The sequence below is a fragment of the Vanellus vanellus genome, assembly GCF_965231255.1.
Source record: "Vanellus vanellus genome assembly, chromosome: 2".
NCBI classification, from domain to species: domain Eukaryota; kingdom Metazoa; phylum Chordata; class Aves; order Charadriiformes; family Charadriidae; genus Vanellus; species Vanellus vanellus.
In genome coordinates this window covers 127,145,188-127,164,956 of record NC_138906.1, presented here as the reverse complement: position 1 = coordinate 127,164,956, position 19,769 = coordinate 127,145,188, and the positions used below count along the sequence as shown (strand labels likewise).

The following is a 19,769-nucleotide window of genomic DNA, read 5'->3' as shown; positions in this document are numbered from 1 at the left end:
TGTGCTCCACGACACGGTCAAGATTACCATGGAAAGTCTCAGTACACAATTACAATGTTTCCTGGGCTGTCCAGGACAGCATGCAACTATATCAAGAGTACCTCTGGACTAAACAAGCTTCCCCCTAGACAGTACCTCTGCCCTACAGGATGTTCTAATGCCACAGATTCCCACACGACCTAAAGCTCTACTACTGCAGCATTTTGTTCCCCTCAACCTGAGGCTGTTCAGCTAACCTGGATTCTCTCCAGCAGCTCCTCATCTTCTTGATCATCCACTGACCACCTCACGCTCTTGCTGACCTTGTCAGTGGCACAACTACATGAGCAGCCAAAGGGAAAGTACATATTTGTGTATCTTTTCCCAAACATTAACCAAAAAACATATATCACAGCCATAAGGAAGATAGGAAAGGATGACACTCTGTTTAGACAAAAGCAGCTTCAAAAACATGATGAGCTTGTGAGTGGATGGGTGCTATAATGTTTTTCCTGTTTATGTGGAGCATAAACACTTGTCATGTGTCATGACAATGACAATTGAAGCTTCCACTCGCTAAGTTCTGAAACCTGCACAAAAGTTTTGCTCAAGAAATTCAGAGAGTTAAGAGCCTGAATTAACCCGTGCGTTTTCTTTTAACACTGCTGTTATTAACTGTGACACAAAAAAATTAATAACAATGACGACCAAGTGCATTAAAATAAAATATACTTATAGAATTGCATCCATGTTCTAAATAAGACCATTTGAAAGAAAATATGCATACTACCTGAGTATTTAGCGGGAACTTACATTTTAAAAAGAACATTAACACTTTGATCTTACTTATAAAGGATAAATATGTATTCTTATATATATTATATATAAATATATATTCTTACAAAGGATAAAGGAGTCAGAGCAGACATAAAGTTTCAACTGGCCTTTTTGAATAGCCTTGATCCTAGTAAGATTGTCAGGGTTTATGTCTTCTGTTGAGAGAGATAAACCAATTAATAAAATAAAAATTAATTCAAAGAACTTACTATTTTCACTTTCTGACTTGGCATTTGCTTTTGGGTATACACGATTTGCAATTCCAAGCAATTTAGCAGGCTGTGAATACCCAAGAGAATTATAATTGCTTGGTTTAAAAGGCTCTCTCCCCGCTGCGACTACAGCTCCAGAGCACAATATCAGGGCCTGAAGACTAGGAACCTGGAAAAAAAAAAGTAACATTAAGTTCTCTGCCTTAGTAACCACAAAAATAATGTAAGAGGTTTATCCCTTTCATGCTTTAGTATCTTCACTTCTTAGTCTCTACGTTAGTTTGCAGCATGCTATTAAATATGTATCGCAGCATGGAATTAATTTTTCAATTCCTACAAGGCAATTCCTATCTCTGTGAGGGTATGTCTTGTTATATAAATACATTAGAAAAAGACTTCGAGAAGCAACACTTGGATCCAGATCAAATTTCCCTTATAATTTAAGCATTTGCATATGTAATTTTGTTTCATTGTTGCACAGTGACTGTTCATAGCCATGAAATAAGAATGTGCATTCGGAGGTAAGTATGCATATGAACACGTGTTTGGAGGAAGAAAGGAGAAATTCAGAATACACCACAAGTACTTGGCCTATGCTGCCTCAGAGGAATACGACAGAATCACAGAACAACATGTGTTGGAAAAGACCTCTGGAGGTCAGGTAGTCTAACCCTCTGCTCAAAGCAGGTCTGACTGGATCAAGGTGCTCAGAGCCTTGTCTAACAGTTTTGAATTTATGTGCAAAAATACGTTGCAAGATAAGGCTTACAAACTGCACTTCACTGACTTATAAGTATTATGGACAGTTTCCCAATCTGATACCAAATTTCATCAAATGGAGGGTAAATACAAGATTTCCCTTGAACCCTTGAACCTCTGCATGGAATTGTTTTTCTGGATACCCGTTAAGTATAATCACAAGTCCTTTTTTCTGTGGTTAAACAACACTAAGAGAGATAAAATTATATGAAACAGCATGTGAGATGAAAATCAGGGTTACTAGTGCTGCATCAACTGGGTTTAGAGGTACAGAATCCGATCCATGGTTTAAAAACTATAATAGACAATCAGTTCCATAGTCATTAATCATAGTCCCAAATGGCAAAACACTCTGCATTTGTGTAATGATAAATTATGTGTTGCTATTAGATGCTACTTATTGTCTTTTCAAAACATTAAAAATCACAGATAAACAGCATTAAGACTAAGGGAAGTTTCCGTGTAAATGGGTAAAAACATAGAATTCAGAGCATGCCTGAAAGAGGCCTGAATAAGAAAAAGTGTTTTTTCATGATGACTTAAGATAAAATGTCCTCACTTGCTTCTCTCGGATCGCAAGACTACAGTATATCTTCTCCAGGCTAGTAGCCTTTCTGAAAGGGAAAAGGCATAGAAAGGCAACAGCTGAAATTCAGCACTTCAGATCTTACACCAGGACAGTGTTCTAAGCTTATAATTGATAAAATCACCTTTTCATAGAAAATCATAGAAAAAATTTCAGTACTCATCTTTATTCTCACCTTTCTGCCGTCAGTGGTATATAGTTTCACGACTGGATATTGCATTAACTCGCTCATATAATCCAGAAAGGCCTCAAAGGTTTGTGTATTTTTCTTTCCCAGAACTATGGTGCGTCTAAGTCTTACATCTCCGTTTTTGAAAACAAGCATCTTTTTGGGAGTTGTTATTTTGCTTTCTCGGTGGCCAAATCCATCTTCGTTCTCCCTTGCTAATTGCACAGCTCGACGGCGAGCGCTGACAGGTCTGCTGATCTGCCAGGGCAGCGGCTTTCTGCTAGCCCGTTCCAGGTTGATGGGCTTAATTTTCCTCTGATGGGAGCAAATATAAGATTTTCCATCTTCAAGATCCTCCAGATTGGTGATGCTGTGTCTCCCTTTTGGTGTACTAATATTCCTTACTCCAAAAGGTAACGGGACCCGTTTGGACAAACTATCCAGCAAGGCATCAAATGTTTTATAAGACCGGTTATTAATGACCATTTTGATCCCATTAAACTGAGGATCTCCACTTTTATAGAAACAGATCCGTTTTGCCACAACAGGTTCAGTAACATTGAAGTGGCGCGTGGATAAGCTCTGTTCGCTCTCAGAGGAGTTTGGCTGATTCACAGAGTAACTAGTTGAAGGCGTTTCACTCATTTTGACAGCAATCTGGAAGAAAGAGGAGATGGATGTAAAATTAAATTAAATGTAAATTAAATTCTTTGACAATGTCACCTTGTTGTAGCTGCCATATTGACTAACAGACCAATCTCTTCTGGCTACTTCATATTTTTCTTAATGAAGCTATGGAAAACAATATTTTGACATATTTTACTACTACATACATCAGTTCTGAAACCGATAAGAAAATGTCACTGTTTTTCAAGACAGTCAAGGTTCAAATAAAGTCAGATTTGACAAGATTTTATCTTACTGTGTTCTTACAGCTTTTCCAAAAATGCACTGTTTTCAGCTTGGGTGTTTTGCCTTCACTGAGATTAGGAACTTTTTAAAAGTTCATTATTTTGAACAATGATCAAAGCACAGGAAGAAATGTCTCGTTTTAATATATTATTCATGCTGTAAATTGTACTCATTCTAAGTGCTAAAACTGAAAAATAACCAAACAGGTCTGCACTAGAATGATGTACACAAAGATTTATTCAGGTAATTACAATTCCATTTAGAATAAAAAAATATTAAAAATAACAACTATTTTTAAAGCCTGTACATATTTAATTAAGGAATATGCAGGAAGACATTTTCAAGCGTGGCTGCAGCAACTTATACGACCCAGTCCATGACCGCTAGAGAAACAGCTTCCTTTCTGTGGTAGGGAGGAGCTCCACTTCTACTGAAACCACTGAGATCCATAGTTGCTCCTCTTTTTTGTCATATCTATTCATTAGCTGCCTAATTTTCATTACACTTCTAAACTGAGAGGTTGACAGGTGAGTTAAGACTAGGGACACAATTTGAACCAGCCATTTTATGCCTCATGCGTCATTCTGTTTACACTGACGTTCCTAGAGGAAATCCATAAGGGCATTTTTAATGCTGGCTGCAACACAAACTTTCCTACTCTCTTTGCAGAGCAAATGTTCTACTTAAATAAAAGCAGCAATGACACTAATAAAGTTCTTCAGTGAACTGAACGTCATGTTACCCCACTTAACTGGCCAAGAAGACTTGAGAGTCCAGTCCAGGATCTCTGGGGAAGGGGAGAAAACTTAAGTCATCATCAATAATGGCCAGAGACAGAAACGAACAGACATAGTTCCTCAGCTACTTTGTACTATGACTTCTCACCCTTTATGAAAATGGAGGGGAATTTCATCTAACTGTATGATTATTCACTCTTACAAGAGATAAAATAGTTAGATTTTCTCATGAGACTACCGATAATAATCGCTTTTGAATTAGCCTCTCGGAAGTTGTTCTAGATATTTGTACTTGAGCAAAACATTCCGTTATGTAAGCATCAACATTTGGAAGAGAAATACAATGTATTTTACATAAAGGTAATTATTAGACTGAATCTTGACACTGTGGAATTAACTAAACCCAAAACAAACAAAGAGAATACACATATAAAGAAAAAAGACAGTTTTCATTATAAACATGAAATAATTTGAACTCACAAAAGTAACTACAAAAAAGAAGTTTTCCATAGCAAAACATAAAATGAATGATAGATAGTTTTGGCAGAGAACTGACGCTTGCACAGTACGCCATGCATGAATACTTTCTAGTATTAATTTTAATAGTGGAAATTACTTATTCATCTTTCAGATACCTTATAATTGCATTTTACAAATAGCAAACATTTCAACAAATGAATAATCAACATATCAAAGTTACTAAATTTTATACAGACACTAAGTGGAACACTTTGTTCTAAATATAGAAGAATACATCTAATGCCATATTGTATTGCATATAATTTCATCATACTCACCCACAGTCACATCCTATGTAAACAAAAGAGCAGTTAGCGTGTTTTCAGAGATTTATAAATTGTACATGTATTTGTCTGTGCCAGATGAAATGAACATCCTTAGTCTTATTCCAAGTGCACTCAGCTAGAAAAAACATCATAATCCATTTGCTTAATCTCAGCTAATGTTAATCACCAGACCAGGTTCACCTCAGGTAGCTGTTGTTCAGAGCAGAGTGTGTAACATCTCATTCAGCAAGTCCTCTTATATTATTTTTAAACCCTATTTACCTTTTAAATATTTCATTTATATAATTTTGTGTTTACTTAGATTGCTCAAGAGACTCACAGAACCACATAAAATAAAAATGTGGGTGGGGAACGTAGGTCATCTAATCTATTTTCTTACCAGTGTAGGGTTATCCTCCAAACTCAATTCTTTAGCTGATATAAATTTTAATTATGTTAAAATACCACCACTCACCTTCTGAAACTATTTATTAGCTATCTCATGGCATTAATTCTTGCTTTTGTGCAATCATTTGGTCAAGATGATCCTCTTTGTGCTAAAAATTCTCCCATATTTTCTCTATTCAATTACGACAATGAAAATAGTTCCACAGTTTCTTTCACAACGCTCAATAAAACACAACAGTCTGAAGGAGTTTTGTCATCACTGAGGCATTCTTCATTTCAACACATTGGAAAAAGGGCAGTGCAACAATTTTAAATGTGTATGAATATAGTTTATGAAGAGACAGGAAGATTACGTCTAACTGTTTAATTATACCATATAATATGTTTTTTTTTTCTTTTTCCAGTGGAAATACTACGTCCCTGGATGGTAACTGTTCCATCTAATTGCTACCAGATGTATAATCTGATTTGGAGCTTCTTTGCTTAATCAGGATTACAGCAAGCTCTCAAAACTATCTGTGTAGAACGGTAACAAAAACACTGCTCAGTAGACAGTACCACTGCATGCTATATTAAGTTTTTAAATATTTTCCTTAGTAGAGAATTCAATGTTTACAGAAATTTTAAAATACTGCTTCAGTTCCACTTTCATAGGGTGGACATGAAACTGTATTAAACATTAAATTATAATCTTGCACAGATATTTTACTATACACATTGCTTCCTTAAATATTACATTAATATAATTATTTAGGTCCTTAATCTATTTTAGCTATTGTACTGCTTATATTCCAGTCAGTATTCTGTGGTTTACACTTGTTCAGAAGATGAACAAATGCAAATTCTGTGTTATTCTGATGTCTTATAACTTAACCACTTACACATGAATTTTATAGAGTTGGTTTTCTTTTAAGTGCAGAATTTAAAATATCATTGCTACCCTCATTAGCCTGCCAGTGTGTGCAAAGCCACTCTTGATAAGCAGCTAATGCATCAGTAACTTCTGTGTACCACTAGAATTTGGGACCCAAGGGAGAATACTTCTGGGACCTGCTGAAGATGATAAACAAGTGTCACCATTTGACCGTGTGAATGCCCCTTAATTCTCTAAGACTTCAAAAGGCTTACAAAGCTCTTGTCCAGATATGTGTAACTTAAAAGTTCCCCTGCGTTCCTTTTTGTACTGCAAACACTCCATATATTCTGAAAAAATAGAAGAAATCGCCAACTTTATAGTAAAAATAACATCAATAAGAATGATGTTTAATTCAGACTTAAAGCTAACAAGGCACAAAAAAATTATCACAATCCTATGGCAATCAATATCAACACAAAAACGCTTTTCATCCATTTGCATGGGCAGCTTGACTGCCATCCATGAAGCTACTAAAATGATGTGATAAGAATTTAGCCTTAATATTTCGAAAGCAGTTGTTCTTTTTATATAAACTATTTGCAAAGAAAAATTGGGGAATACCAAATTAGCCCAGAAAATTTAAGAAGGCAAAATTAGGCCACATGAGAAAAATGTATCAGTGATTAAAATTGTAACTGCAAGCAGGATTACAATTTTCTAGGTTGCAGTCATTCTCACTTTTAAATTACATGGCTGGTTATCTCCAGAACATCTCCAGTTCTCAGTTCTGATACTAAACATTACACTTAACCTATACTCGATATCCCTCTTGGTCCTATTTTTTTGTAAGGGTTATTGACTGGTCAGTAACTGAAATTTTGACCATATCACTGCAAGGCAGTCACTAACCACTTATTGCTTCTCATTGAAAAGAAGAGAAAATCTCATGTTTGGCTCTTTGTGAACACATTGACAGACGAGTACGAAGGATCTACTCTAGTGACCACAGGCATCAGTAGCACTTTTCTTCTCAATTCCAAAGGCTGTCCTCTAGGAAGACAGCCAGTTGAAGGTCTAGTGGCTGCAGTTGGCCTGCAATACCATTCTATACAGCAAAAGGTAAGTACCCTAAGCAAATACTTAGCCTGCAGTCCCTGGGCTGAATCAAAGCTCAAGTGGAAGTTTTCAAAATCAACAGAAAGTTTCTAACCCACTCCGAAATTATTTATATCAGCCCAGAAAAGCACAGCATTAAAATAATTGTAAAAAATATTTTTATCATTACTTTTTCTGGTTTTGATTTATTACTCCTCCTTTTCTATGGACTTCACTTTAGTAACTGAACTGATTGAATGCTACAAGTACCTAAATATAACTCAACACTTTCCACCTCATTCTATAAGTCTTCAGTGTTTCTCAAGATCGGCATCATATCCAGGAAACTGACACCCAAAAAAAAAGAAAAAATATGTTAGCATTTATGTTATCATGTTTACTGATATATTCTTTTCTCCTTACCAGATAACCAGCACCCCAGGTTGAGAACCATAAGCAGCCTTTTCTGCAGCGTTATCCTGAGTGAGAGCAGGGTCAGAACCATGTGCGATGAGGCCCTCCCTGCCTGGCAATCCTGTGGCCCTTGAATGACACCCTTTGTTTAAGTCGGAGCCATATGCAATAGCAGTTAACACGAGTATTTTTATCATTTAAGTGTGAGTCACTTCTTTAAAATGGGCAGTTGCTACACCTGTTAAACTATTACTGTTGACCTCATGCCCCAGGAAAATGCTGATAATGTTCCTTTCCAAGTCCCTTCAACCTCTTATACCTCTGCTTTTTTTTTTTTTTTTTTTTTAATTGGACTGCTCAGTAAGGTATGGAACTAGGAAACTGTTATCAAGCTGAAAAGGAAATTATCACATTAGAAGCAGGGGACTGGGTCAAGTTCCCTTCAGTGTGCCCAGCCTGTTTACATCCTTTCCAGTAAAGCCTTCCAAAAAATGTGCCACTATTAATATGTTACTACTGATAAGATTTTGAGCCATTGCATTGCAACAGCATTTTAGTGTTTGATATACATGAACTTCTTATCAAGTTAATCCCCACAGACTTTTATTCATTAAATTCTCCAACATAGATTTGATAACCAACAGCTGGGGCTGCAGAATGTGAAAAAAAAGAAAAAGTATGCCTCTGGGGAGGAAAACAAAACAAATCAAAACCAGAGCCCCGCTTTTAAGAGAGCCCTGCCTGGATGGTAAGATGGATTGCCATTTGTAGTCTGAAAATTCCTGCTTGAGCTGTTTTGGGTTTTGACCACCACTTAATTTAACTCAAATCTGAATGCGTGTTTGTGTTCAGAAGATACCTTCCTATGGGAAATTTCTGGCCTGGCAGAAGTACAAATTGCCCCATCACGTTCAAGTGGGTCAGAATTTCATTCAGGAGTGTACGGCTTGTCTCAGAGTAAAATGCATAATGATTCTCAGCTTAGTTTTCCTTATTTTCTTGCCTCAGGTATATTTAACCATCTGCTCTTATCCTCTGTTCTGTAAGATATATTAGCTGAAGGGGAAGGGTCGGCCATATTTTTTATGAGTATGGGCATCTGAAAAAAGAGCTATCCTAGAATATATTTTTCTTTGGTTTTATTGCATCTAAATATTACTGCAGTGATATGTGAATGCTTACAGAGCATCTCCAATTCTTTAAACTGGAAAAAGAGTGACTAGAAATTTTTCTCCTATCCCTAGTTTTTTTCTCCTACAACATTTCAAAAACTTCTTTTCCCCCTTGAATATTTGCCTTGGTGACCCTCTAGCCCTTTCACTAAATTAATAATGCAGCCACCCGTACTGACCTTAGCACAAAATGACTTACAAAAAACAGTTATGTTACAACTAACTGCAGGTCTAATTGGTGCTGTGAGCTTATTAAAGATTGGCTTCTATCTATCTTCTAACCTATACTGGTTAGAATACTTCTATGTGGACCTTGATGTTTTACTTAAAATTTCACTCACTAAGACAGGTGGGGTTTTCATACATTCTTTTTTATACTTTTTTAATTTCCTTGTATTTCTTACCAATCTGTTAATTTATAACCATAATTCTTTGCGTCTCCCAAAGAGTATGGTCAGAGAAAAGGATTAAGCAGGCAGCACATAAGTTCCCTGGCCAAGCTGTTATCAGCTTGCCTTGAATTTTAATCCCATGTGCCTCAGTTTGTGTAGCTGAATTTCTGTGCAATCACCTTGCCAACTTTTCTATTTCATAGAGACATAAGCTAAAGAAACCTCATGAAGATCCAGCAGCATTAGTGACTATGAGGGACAGATCTTTTTGTTCCTCCTGAAGGACGTAATAAAATCCGGTCTCGTATTATTTCCTTGATGGAGTTTAGAGGCTGTTTTTAGAGACAGCGAGTTCATAAATTGAGGCCAAGAAGGGAAATAGCCAAGGCTTAGACATATTATACAGCTTTGCCTCCTACAAACACTTTAAAACCTTTGATCAAAATTTACATCTTCAAACACTTGCTCTGATCTGCTGCCTATTCTTGTAGGTGCCCAGGCTCCTGAGGCTCCTAAATTGCTAACAGTACAGCTTTGCCACTGAGCACGTGTACAACCATCCCACCTCTGACAACACTAAGACGCTTAATGTCTTAGCTTTGTTGCAATGCACAGCTCGTCACCGCTTTGCCCATCCTGCCTGCAGAAACCCGACTGTCCTCTCTTACAGCCCAGGCAGCACGCCGTTGCTGTCCTCCGTTCCTCTGGCCAGTAGCTAAAGAGCTATCTCACGGCTCTGCGAGTCCAGGTCACTGCCTGCTCGGCGCTCCTCCTCCTGTCGAGGTTCTGTGTAGGAAATGACTCATCTGCATACAGCATCTAATTCCACAACAGGCTTCCCAGCTACGAATGGCCCAGTAACAAGACACACCTAATTTTAAGCCTGGGTTTACATACCCGTTTCTTTGACAGACGTGAAAATAGTATCAAATGTGAACGCTGATCTAAAGGCCCTGCATCTGCCCAGAATTCAGGAGCCAAGACATCTGACTCAAACCTGAGGATGCCCAGAGGAAACAAGCCAACCGCCCCCAGTGTTCTGTCCCTGTGCCTCAGTCCCCAGTACAAGTCTAGCTTACCCAGTTGTGTTAACTGCAGGTGCAAGCAAGAAGCTCTGAGAAAATACAGGTACTGATGAATTATATTTGACTGTCATACTTGCAGCACGAGATGTAAAAAATTGAGCTGAACGTGTGTTCCTAAAATCGACCCAGGATTCCCGCAATGAGTTTTAAACCTGAAGAGAGTCGCTGCTTCTGCTACTGTAGCCCTGCAGGATACTCAGTTTTCCCCCTTCTGCACTTATTCTCCCTTATACTTATATACAAATGTTCTAAGTATATATTTTTTATATGCATGTTTATATCTACCTAAGTATATATAGATACACAAAGACATATATACACATACACAACACAAACTCTACTCAGATATCTTCAATTACTTTTGTATCCTTCGGATTAAATTGTGGTTTTCCGGTGTCTTCATTGTATATTCCCAGGCCCGCTGTTTCCCTTTCATTTTCTTTTTATTTGGAAGTACATTTCTCTAAACTCCCCCATATGCAGGGCCAGTATTTTACCAAAGGACTGGCTTTATACACTGTTGTGATTTGAGTTGGGGTGGAGTTAATTTATTTTTTTTTTAGCAGCTGGTATAGTGCTGTTTTGAACTTGGGATAAGAAATACTTTTGATAGCACACTGATGTTTTTAGTTGTTGCTCGGCAGTCAAGGTCTTTTGTGCTCCTCATATCACCCCACCAGCGAGCAGGCTGGGAGGGCACAAGAAGTTGGGAGGGGACACAGCCGGGACAGCTGACCCCAACTGTCCAAAGGGATATTTCATGCCGTGTGACGTCATGCTCAGAATATAAAGCTGGGGGAAGAAGAAGGAAAGGGAGAACTTTCGGAGTTATGGGGTTTGTCTTCCCAAGCAACCATTATGTGTGATGGAGCCCTGCTTTCCTGGGATGGCTGAACACCTGCCTGCCCATGGGAAGCAGTGAATGAATTCCTCGTTTTGCTCTGCTTGTGTGGGGGGCTTTTGCTCTACTTATTAAACTGTCTTTATCTCAACCCACGAATATTCTCACTTTCACTCTTCTGATTCTCTTCCCAATCGCAACGGGGCGGGCTGAGCAAGTGAGTCGCTGTGTGATGCTTGGTTGCCGGCTGGGGTTAAACCATGACATACATATATTGAACTTTGAGCCAATTAGATAAGTGATTTTATTTTTTTTTCTATGAAGGCATCTAGCCTGTATTTCTGCATTGTATTTTTGACATAGTGCCAGTTTCTAATCTCAAATATTAGTAAAAAGTGGCATTAGATGGATAAACATTTTGGATGTATGCTCAATAAAAAATAGAAAGACAATGTTCACCTTTTCAAAAATAATCAAATCATATTAGGTATTATCACCACCAAGTTTCCATCTATCTGTCTTTTTCTCTATCTAAATGAAGCCTCGGATGTTGTCAACATAAATTTTTCTACACACTACCATTGATTAAAAATCATACATAATCAAAACGGTAGTACTTCATTTAAATTAAACCTTTGATAGTAGGGCTACAAAGCTGGTGAAGGGTCTGGAGGACAAACCTTATGAGGAACGACTGAGGGATCTGGGGTTGTTTAGCCTGGAGAAGAGGAGGCTGAGGGGAGACCTTATCACCCTCTACAACTACCTGAAAGGAGGTTTTAGAGAGATGGGAGCTGACCTCTTCTCCCTGGCGACAAGTGATAGGACAAGAGGAAACGGGTTCAAGTTATGTCAGGGCAGGTTTAGATTGAATATTATGAAGCATTTTTTCACTGAAAGGGTTATTAAACATTGGAATAAGCTGCCCAGAGAGGTGGTGGATTCACCATCCCTGGAGGTGTTTAAGAAAAGGGTAGATGAGGTGCTTAGGGACGTGGTTTAGAAGTGGTGGTGTTTTTATCAGGGTAGGTTAATGGTTGGACTTGATGATCTTAAAGGTCCCTTCCAACCTCACTGATTCTATGATTCTATGATTCTATGTGTTTATTTTTATTTAATAAAAATAATTTTATATTGATCTTATTCATTTTTTGTCAAGTTATAATTAAATTACCAAAAGTAATAGAAATATTTGTAAGTAGGAAGTCCATGAGGTAAATACATGACCACAGACAGAATGGTAAAAATTATCACTTCTGTCTTCAAGCAGCTCTATGAGTAAAAAAATAAGAGTACTTTAAAGTTTCATTATGCGAGAAAGTGAAATTAAACTAGATAAAGTATTTAATTTTTTTTTTTAAAGGAAAGCATACACTGGCAAAGCTATAGAATAAGTGAAACACTAATATTTTTTCTATCTTTTAAGTACCGTTTGTCAAATCCTTTACTTTGTGCTTGACACAGATACAATCCAGTACCTATCATTTGTAATGGAAACGGTCTGTTCATTTCCGCAGTTGATCAGACTGATCCCCAGAGTGATCCTTGTGGTCATTCTCTGGTGAAATAACATCACAAAGCCAAGAAAGAGCAGATGAGTTAACTTAGAAGACAACATATCACCTACCATTAAAAACTAAAGAGAGGTGTAAGTGATGGAAAGGCCTGGCTGTCAATACAGTTTTAAAATGTTTCTGCTTCTGCTGCTCCATTATAGCAGAAAGCTGATGCATATTCTAGCTTCCTCCCCTCTTACTACTATTATTCTTCACATAAGACAAACAAAAAACTCCTGTTTTGTCCCATCAACTGCTAGTTTTTGACATTTTCCCTTTATACATTTTGTCCGGGAGTCAAAATCTCAAAAAATTCATGAACTGAAAATGAATTAACACACACCCCCCCCAACTAATTTTGAACCAACTGAAAAGTTGCTGTTTTCCATCATTATTGAAGTTCTTAAATTTGTACTTTTACTTCCTTTAGATTTTGAAAATAAATTCTCCCTCTCTGCTTTTGCGCATTCTATTCACCTCACTTCAGCTCTGCAGCCAACCACCCGCGCTCCTCTTTCGTCTTGTCTAATACAGCATGAGCAGACCCAGGAATTTTACCCAAACGTATTTCTACTCTTTCTGCTTTACTTCCCAGACAAGGAGGACTGCCACGCTGCACCAGCAATGCCTGTACCAAGCATCTAGCTCACACTTGCTGTAAAGTGCCTGGCGAACGTGATTGCATTTGGAAAGGAGCTGTGCCCAGATGCTCCACTCCCCTTCAGGGTACTCCTGCATTATATTGTGCTATTTTGTGAAACACATTCATGCCCTTATCTCCACTACACTGAATATTGAACGATATCTATTTTTAAATTATTTTCCAATTAAAAAATGACAATTTTTATGAGTTATTTTTCTTTGTGTTACTATCCCTTAACTCCTTTCTGGCCATTTCAAACACTAATTGAGAGAAAATGCCCAGATTTTCAGACCATAATGAAGGAAAGCAGTGTTCCTACACAGATCTAACACCGTCTAAATGGATGCTAACTTGGAGAGATATATTCAGATCAACCCCTTGGAACCCTGTGACAATGATGACATGCAGGTTTGTATTATACTGACAAAGAAGCTATGCTTTATAATCAATATTGTCCATGCTTCCATAAGACTCTAAAAGCACATTTATGCAGTCACACTTTTCTTCTGAAGAGCAGCAGTCGACTCCCTCTTTTGGCAGGCACAGCCATCTCTGTCTTCAGAGGTGCAGAAGGCAGCACAAGGCCTTAGAAAATGAAAAAATAATGCAGAAATACAACCCCCCCTCCAGAGCAACCTCTACTTGGAATCATAATCCTTGTGGCTTTCACTTTGAATGTGTTAAGAAAAAAGTCAACTTGCAAAAAGTTGCTTGAACGCTACTGAAATAAACCAGTATCTGCAAAATCACCTCCGATAAGGTCACCAGCCAAGGTCAATCCATGGCAATCTCTCAGGAGCCGTGACAGAACAATAGACCCACCGCACAGAGTAAGCGGGCAGGCGCACAGGCTCTGCTGCTCTATCTCAGCAGATAAGCAATCCTTGGGACTTCAAATAAATCACGAGGAACAGCTAGCGGAAAGAGTGATGTTGGATAGACCTCCTCTCATGTTTTTCTTAGCAGACCGCCACAGGGAAATACTCAGATGCTGAAGGACATCTATTTATTTAGAAGAGACTGATCTAAAAAGAAGTGACATACTTTAATCTGGTCACGCAAACTGTCTCTAAGCAATTAGGCTGTCTTATTGGTTTAATGCTATTTTAGGTTTATTTTTGCTTTTGGGAATTAGACTTGCTCCTTAAAAAACACAGTATGTGTTATGCCACATGATACATCCACCTATGATAATATCAAAGGATATTGTAGTCGCGGCATCACTTTTGTAAGATATATAACCTCAAGCGGAACTGAGTTACTCTTTTGACTTTTTGAACTACAGAGAAAAAGAAAATGTAATAGGCTTTGTTCAGAACATTTTCTGGATACTAATCCTTAATTTTTATCTCCCTTCAGGAACACTGTAGGAGATGGGGGTAAAAAGTAATTGCTGTGTAGCCCCATTTCAGGGCTAAAAAGCAAATTTTCATGTAAATATTTCTTTCTTTTTATCGCCATTGATATTCCCTAAATTACAAGTATTCATAGACTTTTCTCCAAGTAAAAATTTAAGTAGATAATTTCTAGCATACCTGGATTTATTTATACTACGATAAATAACAACAAACTTGTTTGCAATTGAAAAAAAAAAGCTTCCTATCAAGATGTAACTTAAAATAGGTGTTGAGGCAAGAAAATAAGACAAGGGAGTGCTAGTTAATAGCAACATGTTTGTAGTCTACAAAAGGAGCTGATTCAAAACAGGATGGTTTTTATTTGTGAGAACCATTTCTACTGGCTTGGCAAACTAATGTGCTAAACAAGAGTTGTAGCCAAGCCCCCTCCACACATGTGTGCATGCACACACATGGGCGCACACATCCTGGCATAAAAAAGTACAACGGGAAGTTATTCCTGAGACTGATGCACCTTTCAGTCACATCGCAATTGTTCCTTACAGCAGAATCCAGATAATTTTGTTTAGATTGTTTTCAAGTAAACCTCGTGATGGTTTCCTCGCTCTCTGGGAGACAAAGCTGTTGTGAATGCAGCTCAGCTACGAAGTCCTTCTAACAGTTATCTGAAGTTTCTCTTTGTTGCTGTCCTGGTTTGAGGTAAAAGAGAACCAATTTTGTTCAGAAACTTCGCCTCTTAGCTGGGCCTCTTCTCACTACTGAAATTAACTGCATATTGTGCAGTCAGCCTTCACTGTCTCAGAGTGATAAGACCAATGTTTATAGCTGATGCCCAGGCAGGGGATGCAGAGAGGCTCCTGCTTATACTTATTGCCATAACCCCCAAGGCCAACCAACTTTGTTATTTGCCCCGTTGGAGGGTCGGAAGCGGAAAAGCATAGTGGGGTCCCACCTGCAGGGAGGAGCAGACAGGACAGCTGACCCAAAACTGACCAACAGGGTATTCCATCCCATCTGCCTCATGAGGGATCAAAGGGTCACGGGCTCTTCCTTCAATGGCCGACATCTGAGGAGGACTCTGTTCGTCGTCCTGTGATCCCAATCCGGAATCCAGATCCGGAATCCAGTTCCCTTCCGTCACTGAGTCCAGTCTGGGACTGCCCCAGTGCCAGCCGGTGACGTGATTGTCATCTCGGGAGCTTGATACGGTTTTGTATATATTTCATTATTTCTTTTTATTTTATTAATATTTCATTAAAGTAGTTTAGTTCTTTCTAAACTCATAAGTCTCTTTTTCCTCCTCTGCCTCTCTCTTTGAAGAGGGGTAGAGGGGAGCATCTGTCGGTCCCGTCTGGGGTCCCTTGGGTCCCCAGTAGTGGATTTTGGCCTAAACCACGACAGTTGCCTTTTCAAACATTACCTCTATACTGGTTTTAAAAGAATTCACATTCATTCTCCAGCATTCTTACAATCTGCTGTATCATTAACTATTTAAGTTTGTTTCACTTTATATATGATTTTTTTTATCAATATATACATATCTGGAGAGAGAGAGAAGTAGTATATCGATTGAAAGAGACCAACAGACAGACGGATATTCATTTGTGCTGAATATCCTCACAATAACTACATTTAGATCATATTGCAACACTGCAAAACTTACATTAAGGAAATGAAGATGCCATTAAGTACGTTATCAATTTAGTAAATTAATTAAATATGTGCATAAGTCCTTCCTTACTCAGAAGAACAATTACATATAAGATTAGCATAAATGTCTGCACAAATATAGATCTGCATGCTACATACAGTAGCCAAAAATACATGTAGCAATGGTATATTTGTATGCTAGACAGATTCCAGGGTTTACTCCTCTCACTTAGCCTATGTTTTCGGAAAATTGAGGGTCTGCAAGGTCAGACGATTTTTGAATCAATATTTATAAACTTTGAAGACCAAATGAGAAATTTTGGATATCTCTTTGGAACAAAAAAAGGGAGATTTTTTCCCCCCCATTTTTCAAATAAAGTCACGGTTTAATTTTGAACCTTTCCTAATCTTCTTTTTTATCAGTGCCCTCTGGCCTTTAATTCCTATTATTCTGCTTGAAATTTTACTACTATGATTTACCCTTACCCAGTGAAGTCATGCATTTTCTTAATTTTAATCATGTAAGAGCTTTGTTGAAATGATTCATTTTGATTTGTCTTTTATATATCTTCAATAATTCAGTTTCATTCTGTATTGCATGTGCTCCCAATCACATTACATACACTGCATAAATATGTAAGACATATCACGGTATAAATATTTTAGTGGTCATTTTAAGTGAGAACAGAAATGTAAATCTCGCAGTTGGAGAATGGGATCATGGAAGGGATAGTGATAACTCATAGTTGATCTTCTGCTCTCAAAAAGAAGAAATAATTCATTTAGTAAATGTTATTAATTAATGGAAGGGCTTTTATATGCTGTCGAGTTCAAAGATTTGTCACTTCCACAACAGTCTTAGACTACGTTGTCTTTTCTGGTGCATAACAAAGGTATAGTCCTTGATGATTTATTTTTAAAAGCACTATTGTCAGGGTTGCAGACAGACAAGTTCACGCATTGGGTGTCGGTTTCAAGGTTTTGGTAGCAGAAGGGATACAGGGAGGAGGCTGAGGCTGCCCAGTGCAGGAGACACCTGGTCCAGCCGGCTCCCACAGATCCACCACAGGACACAGCTGAGCCCATCCACCACATGTGGCACATCTGTGATAACATATTTAAGAAAGGGCAAAGATGTTGGACAGGCAGGGGAGGAAGGAAAACAGAGAAAGAAAAAAAAAAAAAAGAAAAAACAGCGCTGTGAGCACTGAGGTGAGAAAAGAAAAGAAGGACAAGGAGAAGGTGGTGTTCCAGGAGCTGGAGCAGAGAATCCCCTGCAGCCTCTGGAAGAGCCCAGACTGGAGCAGAGATCTGAACAGTGGCCTGGGGGGACCTCCCGCTAGAGGAGTTTTTTTTCCTGTAGGACTGCAGGTCATGGAAGGACCCACACTGGAGCAGAGGAAAAAAATATCAGATGGAAGGAAAGGCTGAGAGGATCTGTTATGGACTGACCCCATCCCTCACTGCACCACTCAGGGGGTGGCTGGCGGAGTCTGGAGTGAAGGAGTGAAGTTGAGCCTGGAAGAGGGAGAGGAAAAGGGTTGGTTTACTGTTTGTCTTTGTTTCTCACTACTTGAATCTATTTTCATTGGCATTAAATTAAATTCATTTTCCCCAAGTCAGGACTGTTTTACCCACAACAGTAATTGGTATTCAATTTCTCTGACTTTATCTCAGCCCATGAGCTTTCTCATCCTATTTTCTGCCACTGCATCCCTGAGGAGGGGAGTGGGCAAGTAGCTGGGTGGGCTTGGCCATTAGCTGAGCCTAACCCACTGCAGTTACCCAGGAGAAACACAGATCCCTGAATTCAGAAACTGCAGGTCCTCGCTAGTGCAATTCATCTAGCCAAAAATCAAGGTGTTTCATGAGATTTACTGCCTCATAAATATTCCTTTTTTAACCACAATGCCTGGTAGCAGCAGATGTAGATAAGAGACAAATGAGGCTGAAATACTTTTGCCTTAGTTATCTTCAAAGGATTCAGAGCTAAAATCCTCACTCTTATAATACTAAGTCTTTAGTCATAGCGATATTTTCCTTGATACTGGTGGATTTCAGACAACCGGTTTGCAAACTAACACAAACCGTGTCCTTCGGCTGAGTAATCCCATTCAGGTAAATGGAACAAATTGTGTGACTAAGAGTTTATAACCTTAGGCCACATAACTGAAGCTCAAAATTGTCTAAAGTGAAACTGTTTGGAGGAAATGAACTGTTCAGGACCTGAAATGCTCAAAAAAAAAAAAAAAAAGAAGCAGGCAAACATCTTATTCTGATATTTTCTAAATGAAATTTCCTTTATTTGTTTGAAGACACTTTTCTTTTAGAAACTTACCATCTGTTTAAAATAGTAAAATAAGAAAAGATCACAATAAAAATAACATATAAAATCATTTAAATTAAATTAACCGATCAGAGCTTTTTCTTCCTGGTTGGTTCCTGATCCTCTTTTTTCCTCTATTTTGAGATTTTAACTCTGGCTTCACTGAAAATGAGAAAAAAAAACCTGAAATCTCAAAAATGCTTGCATGATGGGAAAAGGCCATGTTTAGAATTTAACAGACAATCAGCGTTATGATCACATTGTAAAAAGTAAACGCTGTTTTTCATAACACCTAAAACTAGAATGTAAAAACTGAGTAACTGGGAGACTGCCATCTGCCAGCCAACATAGGTTGGCGTTACTATCCTAATGCCTGGGGACTTGTAGCAAATTGCTCCAGCAGAAGATCAAGTGGATCTTTCTGTGATACTATAACCACGCCATTCAATTCACGTCTACAAGCAATTCAATATTACTGATGCATGAAAAAGTAAAACATGACTTTAAAAGAGCATACTTATAGTAACAGAGGTGCTCAAAAGAAAGCCAACAAACACTGCTCAGTATTAAAAGTATTTTTACAAAATGCTTGCAGAACGTAATTGCTGAAAGATACATTAATATTTTTATGCTGACAAACAGTAATCTCTTTTATGCAAACTACATGTCAAATCAGTGTTTTAATCTCGTCCTCTTCACAATGTCAGTAATTAGCCAATAAATTTCAATTAAAAAAGGTAACTTTCTCTATTTAAATAAAATTGAGTTCACATGAAGTCACTGCCTAACAAGTATGTAGCCATCTTAGAATCAAATTTAGCCACAACATTTGCTTTGAGAACATGTGCAATAAGAACAATAAATTCTACTTGAATCAGAATCCTATTGTGAGGTCAATGGACAAATACAGAAAAAAAAAAAAACAACTTTGTACCAATGTTTATGATGAAGTAGTAGCATTGTATTTCCCAGGTTTTTGTCTCGTTATTAAGTATCC

General features: G+C 38.0%; 1 protein-coding gene across 1 annotated transcript in view; it reads right to left on the bottom strand.

The window, feature by feature from the left end:
* RP1 (RP1 axonemal microtubule associated) overlaps window positions 1–3,187 on the bottom strand; it is a gene marked incomplete at both ends in the record, with an annotated part of 177,419 nt that extends 174,232 nt beyond the window's left edge. The window contains 2 exons of the mRNA XM_082499227.1: window positions 1,026–1,197; window positions 2,549–3,187. Of these exons, the coding sequence (XP_082355353.1) occupies window positions 1,026–1,197; window positions 2,549–3,187 (811 nt within the window). The remainder of the gene's footprint in view (window positions 1–1,025; window positions 1,198–2,548) is intronic.
* Between the last annotated feature and the right edge of the window lie 16,582 nt (window positions 3,188–19,769).